The 17,833-nt window shown below is 47.0% G+C and overlaps 2 protein-coding genes across 5 annotated transcripts; both read left to right on the forward strand.

Annotated features, from left to right (window-relative positions):
• The first annotated feature begins 2,032 nt into the window (after positions 1 to 2,032).
• On the forward strand, positions 2,033 to 3,883 carry LOC123094692 (uncharacterized). Of its 4 annotated transcripts, none has more exons than XR_006445921.1 (3): positions 2,033 to 2,797; positions 2,870 to 3,637; positions 3,765 to 3,883. XR_006445921.1 is itself a non-coding variant. In XM_044516635.1 (3 exons), the coding sequence occupies exons 1-3, from the start codon at positions 2,681 to 2,683 to the stop codon at positions 3,475 to 3,477; spliced, it is 456 nt and encodes a 151-aa protein (XP_044372570.1). In that variant the 5' UTR covers positions 2,033 to 2,680; the 3' UTR covers positions 3,478 to 3,758. The 4 variants fall into 4 exon arrangements, 2 of the variants coding, with proteins under 2 accessions (XP_044372570.1, XP_044372571.1); XM_044516635.1 differs by lacking the exon at positions 3,765 to 3,883 and having other exon boundaries at positions 2,870 to 3,089; positions 3,359 to 3,758; XM_044516636.1 differs by lacking the exon at positions 3,765 to 3,883 and having other exon boundaries at positions 2,873 to 3,089; positions 3,359 to 3,758.
• An 8,468-nt stretch (positions 3,884 to 12,351) lies between these two features.
• Positions 12,352 to 17,613, forward strand: LOC123094693 (phosphatidylinositol 4-phosphate 5-kinase 6). The gene is made up of 8 exons (XM_044516637.1): positions 12,352 to 14,258; positions 14,349 to 14,516; positions 15,612 to 15,777; positions 15,901 to 16,017; positions 16,117 to 16,310; positions 16,515 to 16,600; positions 16,724 to 16,772; positions 17,049 to 17,613. The coding sequence occupies exons 1-8, from the start codon at positions 12,856 to 12,858 to the stop codon at positions 17,332 to 17,334; spliced, it is 2,469 nt and encodes an 822-aa protein (XP_044372572.1). The 5' UTR covers positions 12,352 to 12,855; the 3' UTR covers positions 17,335 to 17,613.
• The last annotated feature ends 220 nt before the right edge of the window (positions 17,614 to 17,833 follow it).

Consider the following 17,833-nt stretch of genomic DNA (forward strand, 5'->3'; position numbering starts at 1 on the left):
AGATAAACAATTTTCTAAGCACATTCTTGCGGGGGCGGCTGCCTTATGTTGGGCGTTGTGGCTAACCAGGAATGATAGTGTTTTTAATCATAAAAGTGTTTCATCTCCTATGCAGGTAATTCATATATGCTCGCGATGGCTCCGTATGTGGTCTATCCTGCAGAGGCCGGAGGACAGAGACTTATTTATGATGGCTTCTACCCGGTTGGAGTGCTCGTCCAGGGACATTTTCTACCCCCATGGATGGCGGTGTGACCTTCGGATAGGCCCGGCATCACCTTAGGCCTCTTTTATCTTTTTTCGCTACTGCTGGCGTTCCGCCTTTTTGTTTTGTTTTTTGGGATCTGGTACTTTGGCTGTGTGCATCTAGATATGCAGCGGCCGGGTTATCTTTGATGCGGTTGTATCAACTCGATAGTTCAATTCAATGAAAAGCCCTTTATCGAAAAAAAAAATCTGAGAATTTCATCTCGCCTTTGGCCAGACATGAAGAAGGTTAAAAGACGCCCCGCACTATAGATTTCCACGTCATCCCCCTCTGCCACACGGGTAAGTATCAGACATTCAAGCCTCCGGCAGGGGAGCCGCGTGTCGACGACTCTTTCTGGCTGCGGTATTGGTCGTTCCATGGTCTTTGAATTCGATGCAATTTTTATTATGTTTTTAGGTGTTTTGTACTTTAAGTGAACTTTGATAATATATTTAGGTCTTTTTATCAAAAAAACCGAGGGTTCTTAGTTTTGAAACTAAGTTGATACCCATGAGATTCACCTACGTATTTGTGTCTCCATAAGCAATGGAGATGGGACCCTCTTCTGACTGGACACATGGATTGGCAGGTTCCCACTACGCTCCTAATTCCTCGGCCTGTTTGCAATCTGCATAGAACCAATGCTTTTGGCTTCCTCGACTTCCCACAATGGGACTTGGAACATCCCTTTCCAACTAACATTTAGGTGTGAGGAGACCTTAGCTTGGGCCACCTTGTGGGCGGCCTTTCGGACGGTGTTGTCGGACTCTTCAGCTGTTGTGTCCTGGCACCTGGCTCCGTACGGATTGTTCTGTGTAGGCTCGGCATATCATGCCCCATGTCGTCGTTCGTCGACTCTTGCTTGGACCACTCATATGTGAAAGGTGTCGCTTTCGTTGAAGATCAAGACTTTCTCATGTCAACTTTTTCGGGATCGCCTCCCCTAGGGGGCGAAGGTGGCAAAGTGACATGTGGCTGGAGATGGCACGTGCCCCTTTTGTGGCCTCCTCGAATTCAAGATCCACATTTTCCTCACGTGTCTTGCTGGCCACTTTCTATGGTGCTTTGTGCGAGATGTTCTGAGACTGAGTGGTAGGGCCCAGACCTGGGCGAGTTCTTGGAAGCTCTGGCCAACCATACCGGTAGGAGGAGATGGATTAAAATAATACTTTGTTACAAAATCGCAGATATATACTGTCAAATTGAAATTTTGAAAAAATATGATCCAATCATCTTTGTATGGGCTGAAGAGTGGCTTTCCATCCTCTTTTAGGTCGAAGAGGCCCTTCTTGTCCTCGTATGGGCCGAAGAACACTCTTCGTTCTTGGATTGGACGAAGAGCTACTCCTCGTTCCTAGCATGGCCAAAGAGTGTGCAACCTCCATGCAACCATGCAGGTGGACATCCCCTATACACCAGAGCTCCTCTCGGCCAAATCCTCATGCTATGAGGACCGCGTCAATGAGGGGAATCCATTCAGATAAAAAACCACTTGAACCGTGAATTATGGAGGAATCTTTTTTTTTTTGCTTTTTAATCTACACTGACCACCTCAAACCTACATCACGCTAAGTGAGAAATTTCCAATTAAGCGCAAACATCTACTCATTTAGATGTCGTCAACATCCTACACATTACCCCTTGTCATATTGTTATTATTGCCAGAGTTGACAATATCTAGTTCACTTCTGCGGATGTCATGGCTCATGATGGGCGCGGCCAGTGACAAGAATAGGATGAGGTACACCAAAGGTAGTGTATTATCTGTACTACTATTAAATAAGAAAACATTATCTTTTTTAAGTGCACCCCGTCTAACGTACACACAACAAACCAAGATAATTAGAGCCTCATGATCGGTCCATTCATTTAGATCTAACCGTTAAAATAATAACTAACCTTTAGCGATAGTACGTCAACCAATTTAAGGTAGCGGACGAAAACTCTGCCATCGAGCAGACGAAAGATTCGTTCAACAACCGCTTGATCCCATCCTCAATTAGCGCTAAATCCCACCACAAAATTAGCGCTAACCCAAAATTTAGCCCGTCGCCCTCACCGCGCCCCCGTTCCTGGGTCAGAGGTGGTTGTCTCGCCGTGCCCCCGTTCCTGGGTCAGAGGTGGTTGTCTCGCCGCCCCATGCCACGGCAATGGCAATGGCGGCGTGCACGACGATTTCCTCCACCAGATGCTCGGCAGCCTGCCGCCCTCGGCTTGACACGACCATGCCGCTGGGACGAAGCCTGAGGACCGCGCCCAGGCTGATGGGATAAAGCAGCAGCTGTTTAGAGGGCCGTACGACCTGTCGGTGATGCTGGCGTCGCGGCTTTGGCAGCACCAGATTAACGGCATCCCGGCTGCGGCGTCACAGCGGCGAAGTAGATGGTGCTACAGAACCTCGCCGATCTGAGATAGGGCCACTACAACAACATGCTTCTCAAGGGCATGGCTGCTCGCCATCCATCGGGGGCGACGACGGCGGCGATGGCGTCCTGCTGCTCCCACTCACCCTTGGCAAGGGCGAATCGGGCGGTGACGTGCGTGCAGGTCTTTTTCTCTCGAATTAATCCAGTTGCAGCCCCCCGATCTTTTTTCTGAGAATAGCAGATGTTCTTGCAGCAGCAAACGGTGCCCATGCCGAACCAGACCTTTGGCGGAGTAGGAGGTGCTCTGGCTGCAGGGCGCAACCACAACAAGCCGGGGGAGGAGGAGGTGCTCCGGCTGCAGGGCGCAACCACCACAAGCCGGGCGAGGAGGAGGTGGCGCGCCGGCGCCGCCGAGGCAGCGGGTGCGCGCGCGGCCAGGCCAGACCACCAACCCACACAGCACCTCGGAGGGAGTGAACTATCTATCGAGTGACACTCATATAGTTTTACTGTCAATTTGGCCGGCAATTAACCTTATAGAATATAAAACCAAGGGGAGCAGTTAGTTTCTTAGCACTAATCTGATTAGTTTCCCGTGTTTTCGTCCTTTTAGTTGCCCATACTGTTCTTGTTCTTCTCTACTCATGTGCAGTTCTATTTAGCTCCATGGACCTCTCTTCCTCTATAAACTGAATGCTGGATGATTTATTCTAATTAATTAACCATCTGGTCCTTGTCGCAGTTTTGCCGGGAGAGGATAGCCGAGAGGATAAAGGCCCTGCAAGAACTGGTGCCCAAGGTGAGCAAAGATATCAGCTGGAGAACGAGGCACAGATTATGCTTGTAGCTAAGCTAGCTTAATTGGATTCTTCGAGATCCAAGTGGTCGAAGAAGATAGCTATATCACTAAGGGTTTTGGTTGGGAAGCTGCTGCTTTATTATTGCATCAGTCAATGCTGACCAGGAATTAAAATAAGGGCTTCAACAGATGCCGATGCAACAAAAAGGATGGAGCCATCAGGTTGAGATTTCATGTGTGAGCAATTGTTGTACAATGAGATTTAATTGCCGGGAGTAAATTGTTTTGTACTATCAAATGTAGACTTCTATTAATAATATGTGTCGCTAAAGCTCCTTGAACTTTGCAGATGTCAATGAAAATGCTTAGTGCAAACAATGGACTTCTCAATTTTACGTGTGCCATTTAAAAGATGTTGTAGCTTTCGGACATATCAAACCTTGGAGCTGGAACATTGGCTTATCCCAAGAAGAAGCCAGTTTGATTGTATAGTACCCCGTCAATACCGGGGTACTTGTAGTTTCTCAAGATTTCAAAGGTACTCCAGATACGACAACAAAAATATTCATGGTTGGCCTACTAATTTTATAGTTTGGTTAAAAATCATTAAGGTGCAAGGATCTTATTGCATATTCATAATTGAAATTGGAAATGTGTTGAAGTATTTGATAACAACTTGTACCAACTTGTTGATAAACAATTATTGCCTTTAAACAGATTTCTCCCTGCATATTTTGTCGCAGTGGCTTGAATTTCTATGTTGCATATCACTTGCGCAGAATGAAAATTGTATGAACCTGCACCGGATTGTGTATTTGTAGGAAGGTTGTCCTTCGTACGAGGATTGGAAGCTTCCTGCTCAGTGTTCTTTTTTATTTGTTGAAAAATTGTGTGTTTGTCCATTGTAGTTTTTGGGTTTACATAAAGTTTCTCTTTCCTTTTGCAGGCACAATGTAGAGATAATTATTTTCAAGAAAGTTGTTTTCGGGAAACAACTAACTCCATATGTTTGACCCATATCATTGTTCAACATAATTGTGTGCATATTGTCTCTATGTCATTTCATGATGTATTTTTTTCCTTTTAATATGGAATCGTTAGAGATGATGGGTTGCCATTTCTTTGCAAGTTCTAACTAAGGAAAATGGTGTATTTGTCAAGACATGAGTTGGAGTTACTTCTGCAACCTCTTTGATAAAGTGAGTCAAGGTATGTTGGGTTGCTCATATAGGATGGTTATAAGAGCATCTCCAACAGGCGCACAAAATTTTTGCACCCTAAAATAGTTTTAGCGTCACTGTAGCACCTTTAGCGCGTTGGACCCAACATTGATTTACCAGATGCCCAAAAACACGCGCCCAAAAAACACGCAGTATAAATTGTGAAGCGCGGGCATGCGATAGCGTTTTTCATCGAACGTCCAACCTTTTTTTGCGCGCGCATTATTTTACAGCTTCTGTTAGAGCTGTCTGGCACCCAAAAAAACTGAATTTTAGCGCGCGGAGCAATTTTTGGGCACCTGTTGGAGATGCTCTTACTGAACATCTTTGGGAACCACGGATTTTTGTAAAATATTTTTGCTAAAACCTCATTCTAGATTTATTTACCTTGAAGTGGATTTTTATCCTGGTTTATATTTGTTAAAACGTGCGTTGCACGTGCACACTTACTAGTTTGTACTAAATGCCCCTTTTTAAAACTTAATTCGTCTATTGAACCTTTGGAAAACTTATTTCCAAATCTGGCACTGGTATATACGTCAACCCATTTGACTACACTCATACACGCGATGTAGTCAAATGGTTTGACTACATGAAATGTATGAGTCGCTCCAAACGTTTTGGATAAACTCCAAACCACTTTAGCAAGTTGTCTTGTAGTCCCGCCAAATTCGTTTGACTACACTCATACAATTGATGTAGCCAAACATTTTGGCTATACTATGTGTATGAGTGTAACGGTTTGGCGTATATACCGAAGACCAGATTCACAAATAAGTTTCTCAAGGGGTTAGTGGACGGATTAAGTTTCTGAAAGGATCACTTCTTTTTTGCAAATAGTACAAGTGTAGTATCTTTGACTTGCATGCATCGAGGGCCATGCATGCATGTTTTTAACAGAGTTGCATGCTCTACTCACCTCTTCACTCATACTTTTCTTATTTCGTGTTCAAACTTGAAGCTGGTATATATTTTCAACTAAAGAAAGTCAAAATTAAGTTTAGCTTGTATATTTGTGTTTGTTGCGACTAGAAATTTCAAACATGACCACACATGAATACATTTTGACAACTATGAAATTTCTATTAAGTTTCAATATTAAAACTTGATAGTCGTAATATTAAGTGTTCATCAACTTTCATAAAGTTTTACCAAGTTTCATTTGCTTTTAGGGTTTAGGGCTTGAAGCTTAAGGTTTAGGGTCTAAGTTTTAGTTTTTCAAACTTGGTAATTTTATCGTTTGTTCCTATCAAGTTTTATTTGTTAAAACTTGATGAACTTTCTAAAATGTGTCAAAACATATTCAAGAGTGGTCTTGTTTCAAAGCCCTCGTCACAAGGAATACGAATATGCAAATGAAATATAGATTGAAATTTTAGTTCAAAAGATGTAATAGATTCAAGTTTCAGAAGTCAAAAGAAAAATCATGGGAGGTGGAGTGCATGCATGGAGTAATTAAGCCCTAAACACAATGCAAGCTTCTGAAACTTGACACAATCATGCGGCCTAGAATCTGTGTGCCCCGTCCGTGTGTGATGTAAATCCTAGTTCACGATATCTTATAGCTAATCTAATAGCGAACATGTATTATAGGTATGCATTACTTTATTAATATATAGTCCACCTTATTCTCCCATGGAGTTTTTGAAGCCCATGCTAAAACTAACTCTTAATCTACAACCCGGTTTTCTTCTATGATCCAACTCAGCAAAAATATGATGCATCGACTCGTATAGTTTGTTTACATCAAATTATACTTGCTCTTAGGATAATTGAAAGGAATTGTCCCTAGCGCAGTTGTCTAATATGTTTTTATGATTTTCAAGTTCAGGCTGAAAGGTTAACCATCAGCTAAAACAAACTAACAAACTTTTAAAGTGCATGGTTTTGATCTTTCTTATTATTTTAAGTAAAATATATTCAGCAAAATTTCTGAACTTGCATGGATCAAAATTAGAATTTGCCTACTAGCACACGCGATGCTTAGAGCATCTATAACCGAGCACCTCAAACCAGCCTCAAATGCCCGGGCAGACAGCCCGGTCATTGACCGGTCATGAAAATTCGACCCAGTCGGGCGCCTCAAATGCCCGGACTAACCGGCACTCCTCATGTCCAAACCAAATATGGGGCGGATATGGGGCACCCGGGCGCGTCCGCCACGTCGGACTGACAATGGGATCCCACGCGGAATCGCCCGTAAACCCGGTGGTCCGACATACATCTCCTCCGGTGGTGGTGGTGGGGGTGTGAACTCCGTGTGGCGCCGGTCCAGATCACCATCCGAGGCAAAATCCGTCTATTTAAGCCAATCGACGTCCCCAACCCTAGCCCATCCATCCGGTCTGGCGAAAGATAATCACCTACGCTATGCTCATGCCAGAGCACCGGTACCAGATCGAGCAAGAGATCCGAGCGAGGTGCGCCACCCGCATTGCTGCCGGGCTGCCTTCGGACAAGCCGGAGCTAGAGGAGGAGTAGGAGGATGAGGAGGAAGGAGAGGAGCAGCAGCCGGCTCTGATGGAGGATGAGGAGGAGGAGGAGGAGGCGGACGAGGCGGAGCAGCCATGCCGACTCCGGGCTTCAACATGGAGGACGCGGTGGCGGAGTTCGCCGTCGCCCAAGCAGACGAGATGGCAGAGCAGCAGGCCATCCTGGAGTCCATTCAGAATGAGGCCTATGTGGAGGCCAACCGACGGTTCATCCGGTAGGAACAGGCGGTGACTGACGCTCTCTTCGACGAGGTCGAAGAGGAAATGGACGCGGAGGAGCCGAAGGAGTCGGAGTTGCGGTTGTCACCCATGTACCCGGAGCCGGGCACGGAGACAGTGGACATCTTCGATGAGGACTAGGGTAGTTGATCTACGTAGTACGTAGATTTTTTCTTTGATGTTGTTGTATGAATTTAATATTTTATATCATGAGGTATCCGGATGCATGCAGATGGGCAAATTAAAGGACTGACCTGTCACTGCCGCCTTTGAGTGTCCGAAATTGGCTAGTCCGGCTGTCAGGCTGTGTATGCTATTACATCGATGTGTGGCATACTGGCAATGACATATACTTTCTCCGTTACAAAATAGATGACTCAACTTTATACTAATTTTAGGGAGTGACATAGTAGAGTAACGTAGAGGAGAATCCTGTTTTTATAGTGACAAGAAAACCAGGCCGAATCAGTATCTCACTTGGAATCCAAGTCCGAACCAGAGTTTGCATCGTAGCCTGCCAGCGGCGTCTACAAATGCCGCGACATGCCTGGTATTTGCCCCCAGCTGATCACCGTACGCAGGCACATCTTTTCTTCCTTCGTCCACTGCCAGTTCGTCGCGATCATCCGCCTTCTCCGGTGGCTTCAGGGGAAATGAACGGCTCCGACCACGACAACGAGGCCTCCCCGATGGCCGCCGACGAACAGCCACACCAAGATTCTGTGGTCGTTTCGCCGTCCCACGCGCCACTTCTCGCCAACTTGTTTCTGATGACACAAACTACTGTTTATGAAGACGACGTTACCCACGACGACGAGAGGGGCGGTGACATCGGCGCTATTGTGTATGAAGATGTTACCGACGACGATGAGAGGGGCGGTGGCTTCGGCGCTGTCCCGGCCTCGGAAGAGGAGATCGCGGGACTGGCACGGGCGGCCGTGGGGGATACGAGGGAGGAGGAGTGCGTCGTGTGCTTGGAAAGTTTCAAGGAAGGGGATGACATCAGGAAGTTGCCGTGCTCCCATGGCTTCCACAGCTGCTGCATCTCCGATTGGCTACGGGTCAGCTGCCTCTGCCCGCAATGCCGCTTCGCGCTGCCGGCCGACGACGAGTGGTCCAAGCCCAAGACCGAGTTTGAGCATAGCGCTACCGACTATGATGGGTACGAAAACGATGCAGGCCCTGCTACTGATGATGACGACGACGATGATGATGAGAGTCGTGTTTACTTGATACTCCCTCTGTAAACTAATATAAGAGCGTTTAGACCACTAAAATAGTAATCTAAACACTTTTATATTAGTTTACGGAGCGAGTAATTAATGTAGGGCGGCCTATTTGATCCAAAAGGATTTTTATAGCGATTTTGAAGGATTAAAATCCACATAAAATTTCTTCTACTTCCTCTGTTTCGATTTACTCGTCGGGGTTTTAGTTCAAATTAGGAATAGATTGTTTGATTTGTAGGATTGAGTCTTTTTTGCGTATTAGAGTACTTTGTACTACATTTTATTGAAAATCTCCCATCTATTTAAATGTCTTGCAGGAATCCTTTATTTTTCCTCTGAAATTATCAAGCAAACTTTGGCGCATACAAATTGCTATAGCGCGTTCCGAGTGGTCATGGCACTGCAATTACGTGTATTTCCTACTCCTTTATTTTGAGAATTATGTGGACCAAATAAGACAATTAAACAACTAAGTTCAGCACAAACGGTTATTTATTAATTACAAGAATTGTAATGGAAGTAATAGGTGATTATGAGGTACCATTAGCAATATGATCTCAATGACGATTAGTGGGTGCACCCTTAGCAGCAAAATCACAACATATATTAGTGTTGTATGTACAACAATTTTATAACAACGTCGTACACCAATCAAATTTGACACTTCGATGTTTTTTGAATAGGTTCAATCATCTCAACCTGGCGTGACCTAGTACTAAGCTAGAGAATCGTCGAGGTTTGGTCACGGGCCCAAGTCATACTAGCTAAACTCTAAGTCGCTTCTACAAACTTCTCTTTCTTGAAGGTTGTCTGGTTCGTACGACACTACTCGGACTCAATCTAAATCTCCCGAGTGAGTCTTGGATAAATCTTTGTGTACATGCTCACTTAGAGTCTTGACCCTTTGATGTCGTCCCCCTGGTTTCATTCAGAGGGTCCTTAACAAATGGCCAAAGCTACACTTGAGATGGTAGGTGTAAGGGTGAAAGAGGTAATCTTGGGTCCATGTGTTTATGATGCGCTGGGAGAGGGGATGAAATCCATAGCACATGTTTTACCACTTTCTCTCCCATCCCTTCATAGTTTTTTTTATTTTTTTTAGAAAAGGAGGATGACCCCCGGCCTCTGCATCTGAGCGATGCATTCAGCCATTTTATTAATTATTCTCACAAGACCTTACAAAGTGATACAACAGCAAGACTAAAGCCACTTTCTAAGCAACAATTGTCGCTACACCTATCCAATCGATGAAGGGGCGCTGATAGTCTGGGCCTAATACCAAACTGACATCGCAGCCAAACCTAAACATCTAAGACCTGAGGTCCTAGAGGTCCCAACCAGGACGCCTGCCGGGTATGGGGCACCTCCCAGTCCGGCGCACTCCTCAACCAGGACGCCTGCCGGGTATGAGGCCGCCGCAGCCACCTGCCACCAAACCATCTTTAGAGCTGTACTGTTGCATCTACCTTGCACGGTCTAGCTACCGTCGACGCCAGACAGCTCCACCGCTCTGCGCTCGTCCATCCCGACGCGGACACTCTGAAAGATCTATCGTGCGTAGCACCTGCAGACTAGGCATGACTCAGCGTAGCACCTGTCGGCCAGGCATGACTTGACATCTCTTACCAGACGCATCTGACGCGGTTAGAACGCCGCTCCTCCTGCCAACCTTCACACCATTGCCACTGCTGGAGCTGACACACGAAGCCCTTCACCATAGCAACTCCCCCCCGAACGCCCAAGCCTCCCAAGACGGCGCCCCCATGGAGGTTACGACGCAAAGGGCGCCGCCGCCGTCCAATCCAAGACGGATTTTGGACTTTCGTCCGGGAAGGGGACGGAGGTGGATATGAGGGACCTCGACTTCGCCTTCAAGATGGGTAACGACGTCAAAGTCGTCGCCGATGCTGGGCCGAGCTAGCCGACCAAAGTTTCCTCCGGCCCTCTTCCTGTACCACCAATCTCCATCTGCTTCGGATCTAGCAGCAGCCAAGACCCAAAAACTCCAGAGTGGGAAGCACCATAAGGCTCAACACCTCCAGCGTAGATCCATCCAAGCGCCGGATCAATGAAGACCCGACCTGGTCAGCGACGAAAGCCACCATCCTGCGCTGGCCGACGGCGATCAGGCGCCGGACCCAAAAGGATCTAACCTGAGACCGAGGGCGCACGCGACCACCAGATCTAGCGGTCGCACCACACCGTGAGCACGAACCCCAACCGCCGACGCGCTGCGCACGTCATGACCAGGATCCATCTACAGCGCCGCCGCACCCCGCAAAAGTCCGGCGCCTCCTCTCGAACGGTCGTCCCGCGCCAGCCTATTCGCGCGAAGGGGAAGGGAGCCCCGCCGCCGCCCCTGCCGGCCAGGCTTCGCACAGCGGCCCTGTTGGCGGCGGCGAGGATGAAGGAGATGCGGGGGAGTACGGGCGTCGGCGGCGAGGGTTTCCCCCTGGTGGCCCACGGGGGCGACCCGAGGGGGTACGAGGGGGAAATCACTCTCCATCCATAGTGGCCTTTTCTTCTTGGACTTCTTTCTGTGGGCTGCATTGCCTTTAACTACTCCTTTGACATTGCCTTTTTACCGTTATTCTCCATCGACGTGCTCTTCGAAACTATTGGATCGGTGAGAGAAGGGATGTCTGTTGCATGCACATTTGACATGTGTCCTTTGAAATTCTTTTAAACTGGACTAATCCCCTTTCCACTACTCGGCATAACGGAAATACAATGCTTGACAGAGGTAATAGAGGACGGGAAGGGGGGAGATTGAGTTCAGTCACTATCTTTGCTCAAATACGCATAGCATGTGTATCATTCAGTCACTATCAATAAACCCACCACGCATTGCCCACGATCAGCACGAGCGTTCATCAGAGTGAATTTAAGACGAGCTAGACCGCCTACACCAAGCATCAGGTTTGACAAAGCGAAACACCTAAAACAAAAGCACAAACAGAACATCATAACAGCTATATGACAACAAAAGTGAATAGGGCGTTCATCAGAGTGAATTCCTCAAGTGATTTATGTGATTTACTCAAATTTAGTTATGATATGTATTGATCTTAAGCCGTACCGACACAAAACAAACAATTTGCCCCCTTCTCTCCACTTGTAACTGAATTGTCCAAAAGTGAGACTTTTCTCCATCATTAACCACCAGGAGCAATGTGTTGTCCAAGTTTTAGTTTGGCATGGTTCTCCTTTTGGCCACTCCTGCATGCATGCTTCCTTCCTTTTTTGGCCGTTTGCATGCCTTCCTTTTTTTTTTGATCCACTTCTCTGACCAGCGGCCACCATCTGGCGATAAGAAATCACAGGACACGTGTTACTCTAACATGATCTGAAATGCCATACTACGTGGGAAGAAATATCTTCTTCAAAACCAAGAATACTCCAAGAAAACATATTTGTATCTCGCTGCATTGATAGAAAAAACAACTCAATTAGGATCCCAACCTATGAACAATACACTAGCATTACCTCCATTGAACTAAAACCACATCAAGTATTTCTGAACATAGGGAGTAATACACTAGCGAATGCCCGGCCTCTCGTCATCGATGCTATAGTATAACTATTTGTTTCTTCCAATCCGCCATGCGAAGAGCATGGACAATGTTAAGATCACTTTCTTAACAATCCGTCATCGATGCTATAGTATAACTATTTGTTTCTTCCAATCCGCCATGCGAAGAGCATGCACAATGTTAAGATCACTTTCTTCTGCATTAGGGGTACATATATACTTCCTCTATCTGAAAATAGTTGTCATCAAAATGGATAAAAAAAGATGTATCTAGAACTAAAATACGTCTAGATGCATCCCTTTTATCCATTTTAATGACAAGTATTTCCGAACGAAGGGTACATATATATGGTCGTCCTCGATCGTCCATATCTAGGAGTAGTTGCATGTACATCAAGAGGTGATCCCATGAACTCGACATCCATCCATCTGTACGTAGTCTCTCAGCCAAAGAGGGCAGAGCTAGCATGGCAGATTTGCCGTGAGTGCATGTTAAGTAAGACAATGCTTTAAAAAGATGGAAGTTTCAACGCCTAGGCTCCGTACAAATGTCGAGCTCTCCTTCTCCCCGACAACTCCTCTCAGCCTCCAGCATTAATTTCCCTCTCCGGCGTCCCTCGCCCAAAACACTCGCCATGGCTTCCTCCTCCGACGTCGTCCTGACCTTGACCTCATTCTCGTTGCCGCGCGCATCCTTCTTCTTTTAATCGCTAAAATACATAGGATAGGAGTAACTCTACTCGATCAAATGTCACGTCACGCCACCATGTCGGGGGCCAAGATGAACCAGCTCCCGCCTCCGGCCAGCCGGCTGTGGGAGGCGGGCATCCGCAAGCTCAACACCACCATGGCCATCCGCCGCGGCAGCTCCGTCTTCCCCGCCACCAGCCCCGCCCTCGACGGCGACCCCGCGGTCGCCCTCTCCGTCGCCTCCTCCAACACCATCTACGGCTACGACGTCGTCGAAAACGACGATGCCACGGGCGGCGGCGACATCGAGGACAATGAGGAAGACACCGACGAGGAGGAGGAGGAGGAGGAGGAGGAGGAAGACGACGAGGCGGCGGGCCCGGAGAGCCACTCCGAGCAGCTGCTCCCCAGCGGCGACTTCTACCAGGGCAGCGTGCGCGGCGATCTCCCGGACGGCTCCGGCAAGTTTTTATGGACGGACGGCAGCATGTACGAGGGCTCATGGCGCCAGGGGCGCGCGTCCGGGCGCGGCAAGTTCTCCTGGCCCTCCGGCGCCACCTACGAGGGCGACCTCGCCGGCGGCTACATGCACGGCCACGGCACCTACATCGGCGAGTTCGGGGACACGTTCGCGGGTCACTGGGCCAACAACTTCCGGCACGGCCGTGGCACGCAGGCCTACGCCAACGGCGACGTCTACGACGGCCACTGGCGCGACGGGCGGCAGGATGGACACGGGCGGTACATTTGGCGGTACGGGCACGAGTACATCGGCACGTGGCGCGCCGGGGAGATGCACGGGTGCGGCACCGTGATATGGGCCGACGGAGACCGGTACGACGGCGCGTGGGAGGACGCCAAGCCCAAGGGCCAGGGCACGTTCCGGTGGGCTGACGGCGGCATGTACATCGGCGTGTGGTGCCAGCAGGACTCCGGCGATACGAACGCAATGGGCGGCGTGTTCTACCCGCCATCCGGCGGGCCGGCCGTGCCCATGCCGCCGCGGGAGCCGCGGGAGGCGATCACGAAGCTGCTGGAGGAGCTGGAGGTGACGCAGGGCAAGGCGGCGTCGCTGCTGCCGTCGGAGAAGATCGTGACGTGGCCCGGGGTGGAGGCGGTGCTGAAGAAGCCGGTGTGGCGGCCGCCGGAGCCGGAGCAAATTCAAGGGAGGAGGTCCAGCGCGCAGAGGAGGAGCAGCGTGTCGTCGATTGACATGGACCTCGCCGCCGAGGGGGAGGAGGCCCAGGCGCAGGCGCAGGCCCAGGCACAGGCACAGGCACAGGCCCAGTCCAGCCTCAGCACCGAGGAGGCCCAGGCCAGGGCGGCGTCCGTGGAAAGGGCGTGGCTGCGGGCGACGTCGTGCATGCGCGCGCCGCCCAAGCCGGCCAAGAAGCAGGGTGAGACCATATCCAAGGGGCACAAGAACTACGAGCTCATGCTCAACCTCCAGCTTGGCATCAGGTGCGCCGCCGCCATGAATTCAACCTCTCTCTCTCTGTCTCTCTCGCACCGAGAGGAAACGTGAACTGAATTTCTTTGGGGTTCGATCAGGCATGCCGTGGGGAGGCATTCGGCGCCGAACTCGCTGGATCTCAAATCGTCGGCGTTTGACCCCAAGGAGAAGGTGTGGACCAGGTTTCCTCCTGAAGGATCCAAGCACACGCCGCCTCACCAGTCATGCGATTTCCGGTGGAAGGACTACTGCCCATTGGTCTTCAGGTCCGAAATGGTTCCAACTTTCGGATTTCCTTTTTCACTTTTCAGTTTGATCAAATGACCAATATTTGACTGCATCCAACCAAGTTTGAGAAATTTTTAGGTTTTCTTTGAATTCATGTGCCACTGACATAATTTTCAACCATATGCTAATTGTGGGGTGCCTACTGAAATGACCGTAAGTTTGTTACTCCCTTGGGACGGAGGGAGTACAAGTGAGAACCCTTAGATTGATTATATCAGTGTTCATCGTTAACTAGTACTCCCTCCGTTCCTAAATATTTGTCTTTCTAGAGATTTTAACAAGTGACTACATACGAAGCAAAATGAGTGAATCTACACTCTAAAGTTTGTCTATATACATCCGTATGTGGTAGTTCATTTGAAATCTCTAAAAGACAAATATTTAGGAACGGAGGTAGTACAACAATAGTTGTACTACCACGAGTCTTTAAAAATATTAAATACCCCACATGTATCTTCAGGAATCAGTTGCAATATATTTCAATGGGATTTAGTTGTCTGAGATATTTATAGTTGGATTAACGATAAGAAAATGGAAACCAAAAATACATATATTTGTTGTTTTTAGTTATTGTGTAGTTGTAACAAAAATATTGAACATTTAGCCAAAAAACGAATTATTGAATATAAGTGAAAAAATATAATTAAAAGATTCTATCAATGCATGGTTGCATGTGAGGTGACTGATTGCATCTTGATAGAAATATGTTAGTGAGAATCACCTATTTAATTATAAATGATGCCATTTTGGTCCTACTGATGGCCCAGCTTTTAGAACTTTAATCACCTATTTAGTTATACATGACGATATTATGAAATAATATATCACTTGACTTGTCCAAATCATACGTATGGATTTGTCTTGAAAATAACTTTCATAAACTATAACGGGTTTAAGTATTTTGTAATTATATACTTCAATAAGTTTAATGGTCAGAGTTACATCTTGAAGACTGCACGAAATGCCCAAAAGATCAGCTTTGAAAGACTAAGGGGGTGCTCGCCATATCTCTGCATGAGAAGCAATTTATATGATGATATTATGATTTTTGTTCCTGTGCGATTTCACTCCAGGACATTGCGCAAGCTCTTTGACGTCGATCCAGCGGACTACATGATCTCCATTTGCGGTGACGACGCGCTTCGGGAACTATCGTCACCCGGAAAGAGTGGAAGTTTTTTCTACCTCACCAACGATGACAAGTACATGATCAAGACCATGAAGAAATCAGAAGTTAAAGTAGGCTCCTTATAACTTTGTTCACTCCTCGCCTCAATCAGTTAGCTAGCTTTCAAAATTAAGGTATCATTGAACATGTCATTTTAAGACCTGATTTTGTGGTTTTTGTGTTATGATGATCAGGTGCTTCTTAGGATGCTTCCAGCCTATTATAAGCATGTTCGCAATTTCGAACATACCCTAGTGACCAAGTTCTTTGGCCTGCACTGCGTTAAAATCACTGGAGCTATTCAGAAAAAGGTTTGAATACACTGAAAACACATGAATTCATTGAAGAATGACCACCAAGGATGAAATATGCCTGAGCATCTGCTCATCTTATGTTGCTACTTCATTCAGGTTCGCTTTGTCATAATGGGGAATCTCTTCTGCTCTCACTATGGGATTCATCGGCGTTTCGATTTGAAAGGATCGTCACAAGGTCGCATGACTGACAAACCCCTCGATCAAATCGATGAGCACACCACTTTGAAGGATCTTGATCTCAATTTCATTTTCCGGTTAGGAGGATCTTGGTTCCAGGAGTTTTGCAGGTGAATATTTACATATGTCGAATTGCGTGCACATGCTTTGTTGTGTCATCCGGTTATGATGGAACACTAGTAGTATTCTCATATGCCTTAAATATTAACAAAATGCAAGGCAAGTCCTATGGGAAGTTCTTAAAAACGTGAGAGGAAACACAAAGTGAGACTTAACCATCCATTGTATCATGGTTTGTGCTTCTTAATTACCAGGCAAGTGGACAAAGATTGTGAGTTACTAGAGCAGGAGAGGATCATGGATTATAGTCTTTTGGTTGGCATTCACTTCAAAGATCGATGTAAGGATATGATTCCCCATGGAATACTTTGTTTCTTATGATTGCACGTTTAACATTACTCTGGGTAATGGGTATTCCGAATTCAAATAGCCTGAAAAATCGTCTCCTTCTTTGCTGTTACAGTTAACGGCAATGCTGACAACGGTGGTGCTGAAGATTCTGAGCAAAATAAGTATGTTCCCCATTCCAATGTACCTGTTCGCTACCAAATATATATTTTTTAATTATTGATGACATGACAATATTAGGTTTAGTAAATAGTATAAATATAAGACAACTAGGCATTTTAAAAAGGTAAATCAATGTGATGCACTTCTTCAGTAGAACACGGCATCACCCTGTTGCTGAACAATTAAGCAGTGCTTAGAAACCAACTATACCAACTGAAAGATGACTTCTCTCAGCTGAAGAATCTTCCAAGTCTCACAACATGCTATGATCTTTGCAGGAAAGCGAAACTGGGGATCGCCATGCAGTCGAGGGTGGAGAACGTTGTGCGGAACCCCGAGAGCGAGTCGCCTCTCATCGGTGATCCCACGGGAGAATTTCGGGAGGTGGTCCTCTTCTTCGGCATCATCGACATCCTGCAAGACTACGACATCAGCAAGAAGCTGGAGCACGCCTACAAATCTCAGCTGTATGATCCCAACTCCATATCGGCCGTCGACCCCAAGCAGTACTGCAAGAGGTTCAGGGACTTCATCTACAGGGCCTTCACTGAAGACGTGCAGTGATCACTTCTTGGCACCTCCCCGCCGAAGCTGGCTGAAGGAACATGATTGTTGGATTGTTCTTTCGGTCGGAGATCAATGGCACGACAAATTTTGGTTCTCTGGGGATTGTTCATAGACCATGTACATTTTTTTTGCTAATATTCCTCCTTTCCTTAACTGGGTAACTAGGTCTAGTGTGTAACGCGCCCATGCTGATTGGCCTGAAAAGGATGTAGAACAGAGACCCTTGTTCATGTAACCATTTCTTCATTTCTTAATAAATCACATCATGGCTCAGAACCAGTCCATGTTGATCCTTAATTTGTCAAATTTCTTTTTTGATCAAAGAAGGGCTTCCCCCCTCCGATTTTCATTAAGGGAAACCAAAAGCAGAGCTACAGAATCCAGTTCAAGGTCCACAGAACCAAGTTCAGACGCAACAGAAAATAAAACTAAAGCTAAAGCTACAGACCTAGGACACAAAGACGGGGTCGAGGCCCCTGAAACCAATATCCAGACC

This window comes from Triticum aestivum, chromosome 4B (genome assembly GCF_018294505.1).
Source record: "Triticum aestivum cultivar Chinese Spring chromosome 4B, IWGSC CS RefSeq v2.1, whole genome shotgun sequence".
Classification (NCBI taxonomy): Eukaryota; Viridiplantae; Streptophyta; class Magnoliopsida; order Poales; family Poaceae; genus Triticum; species Triticum aestivum.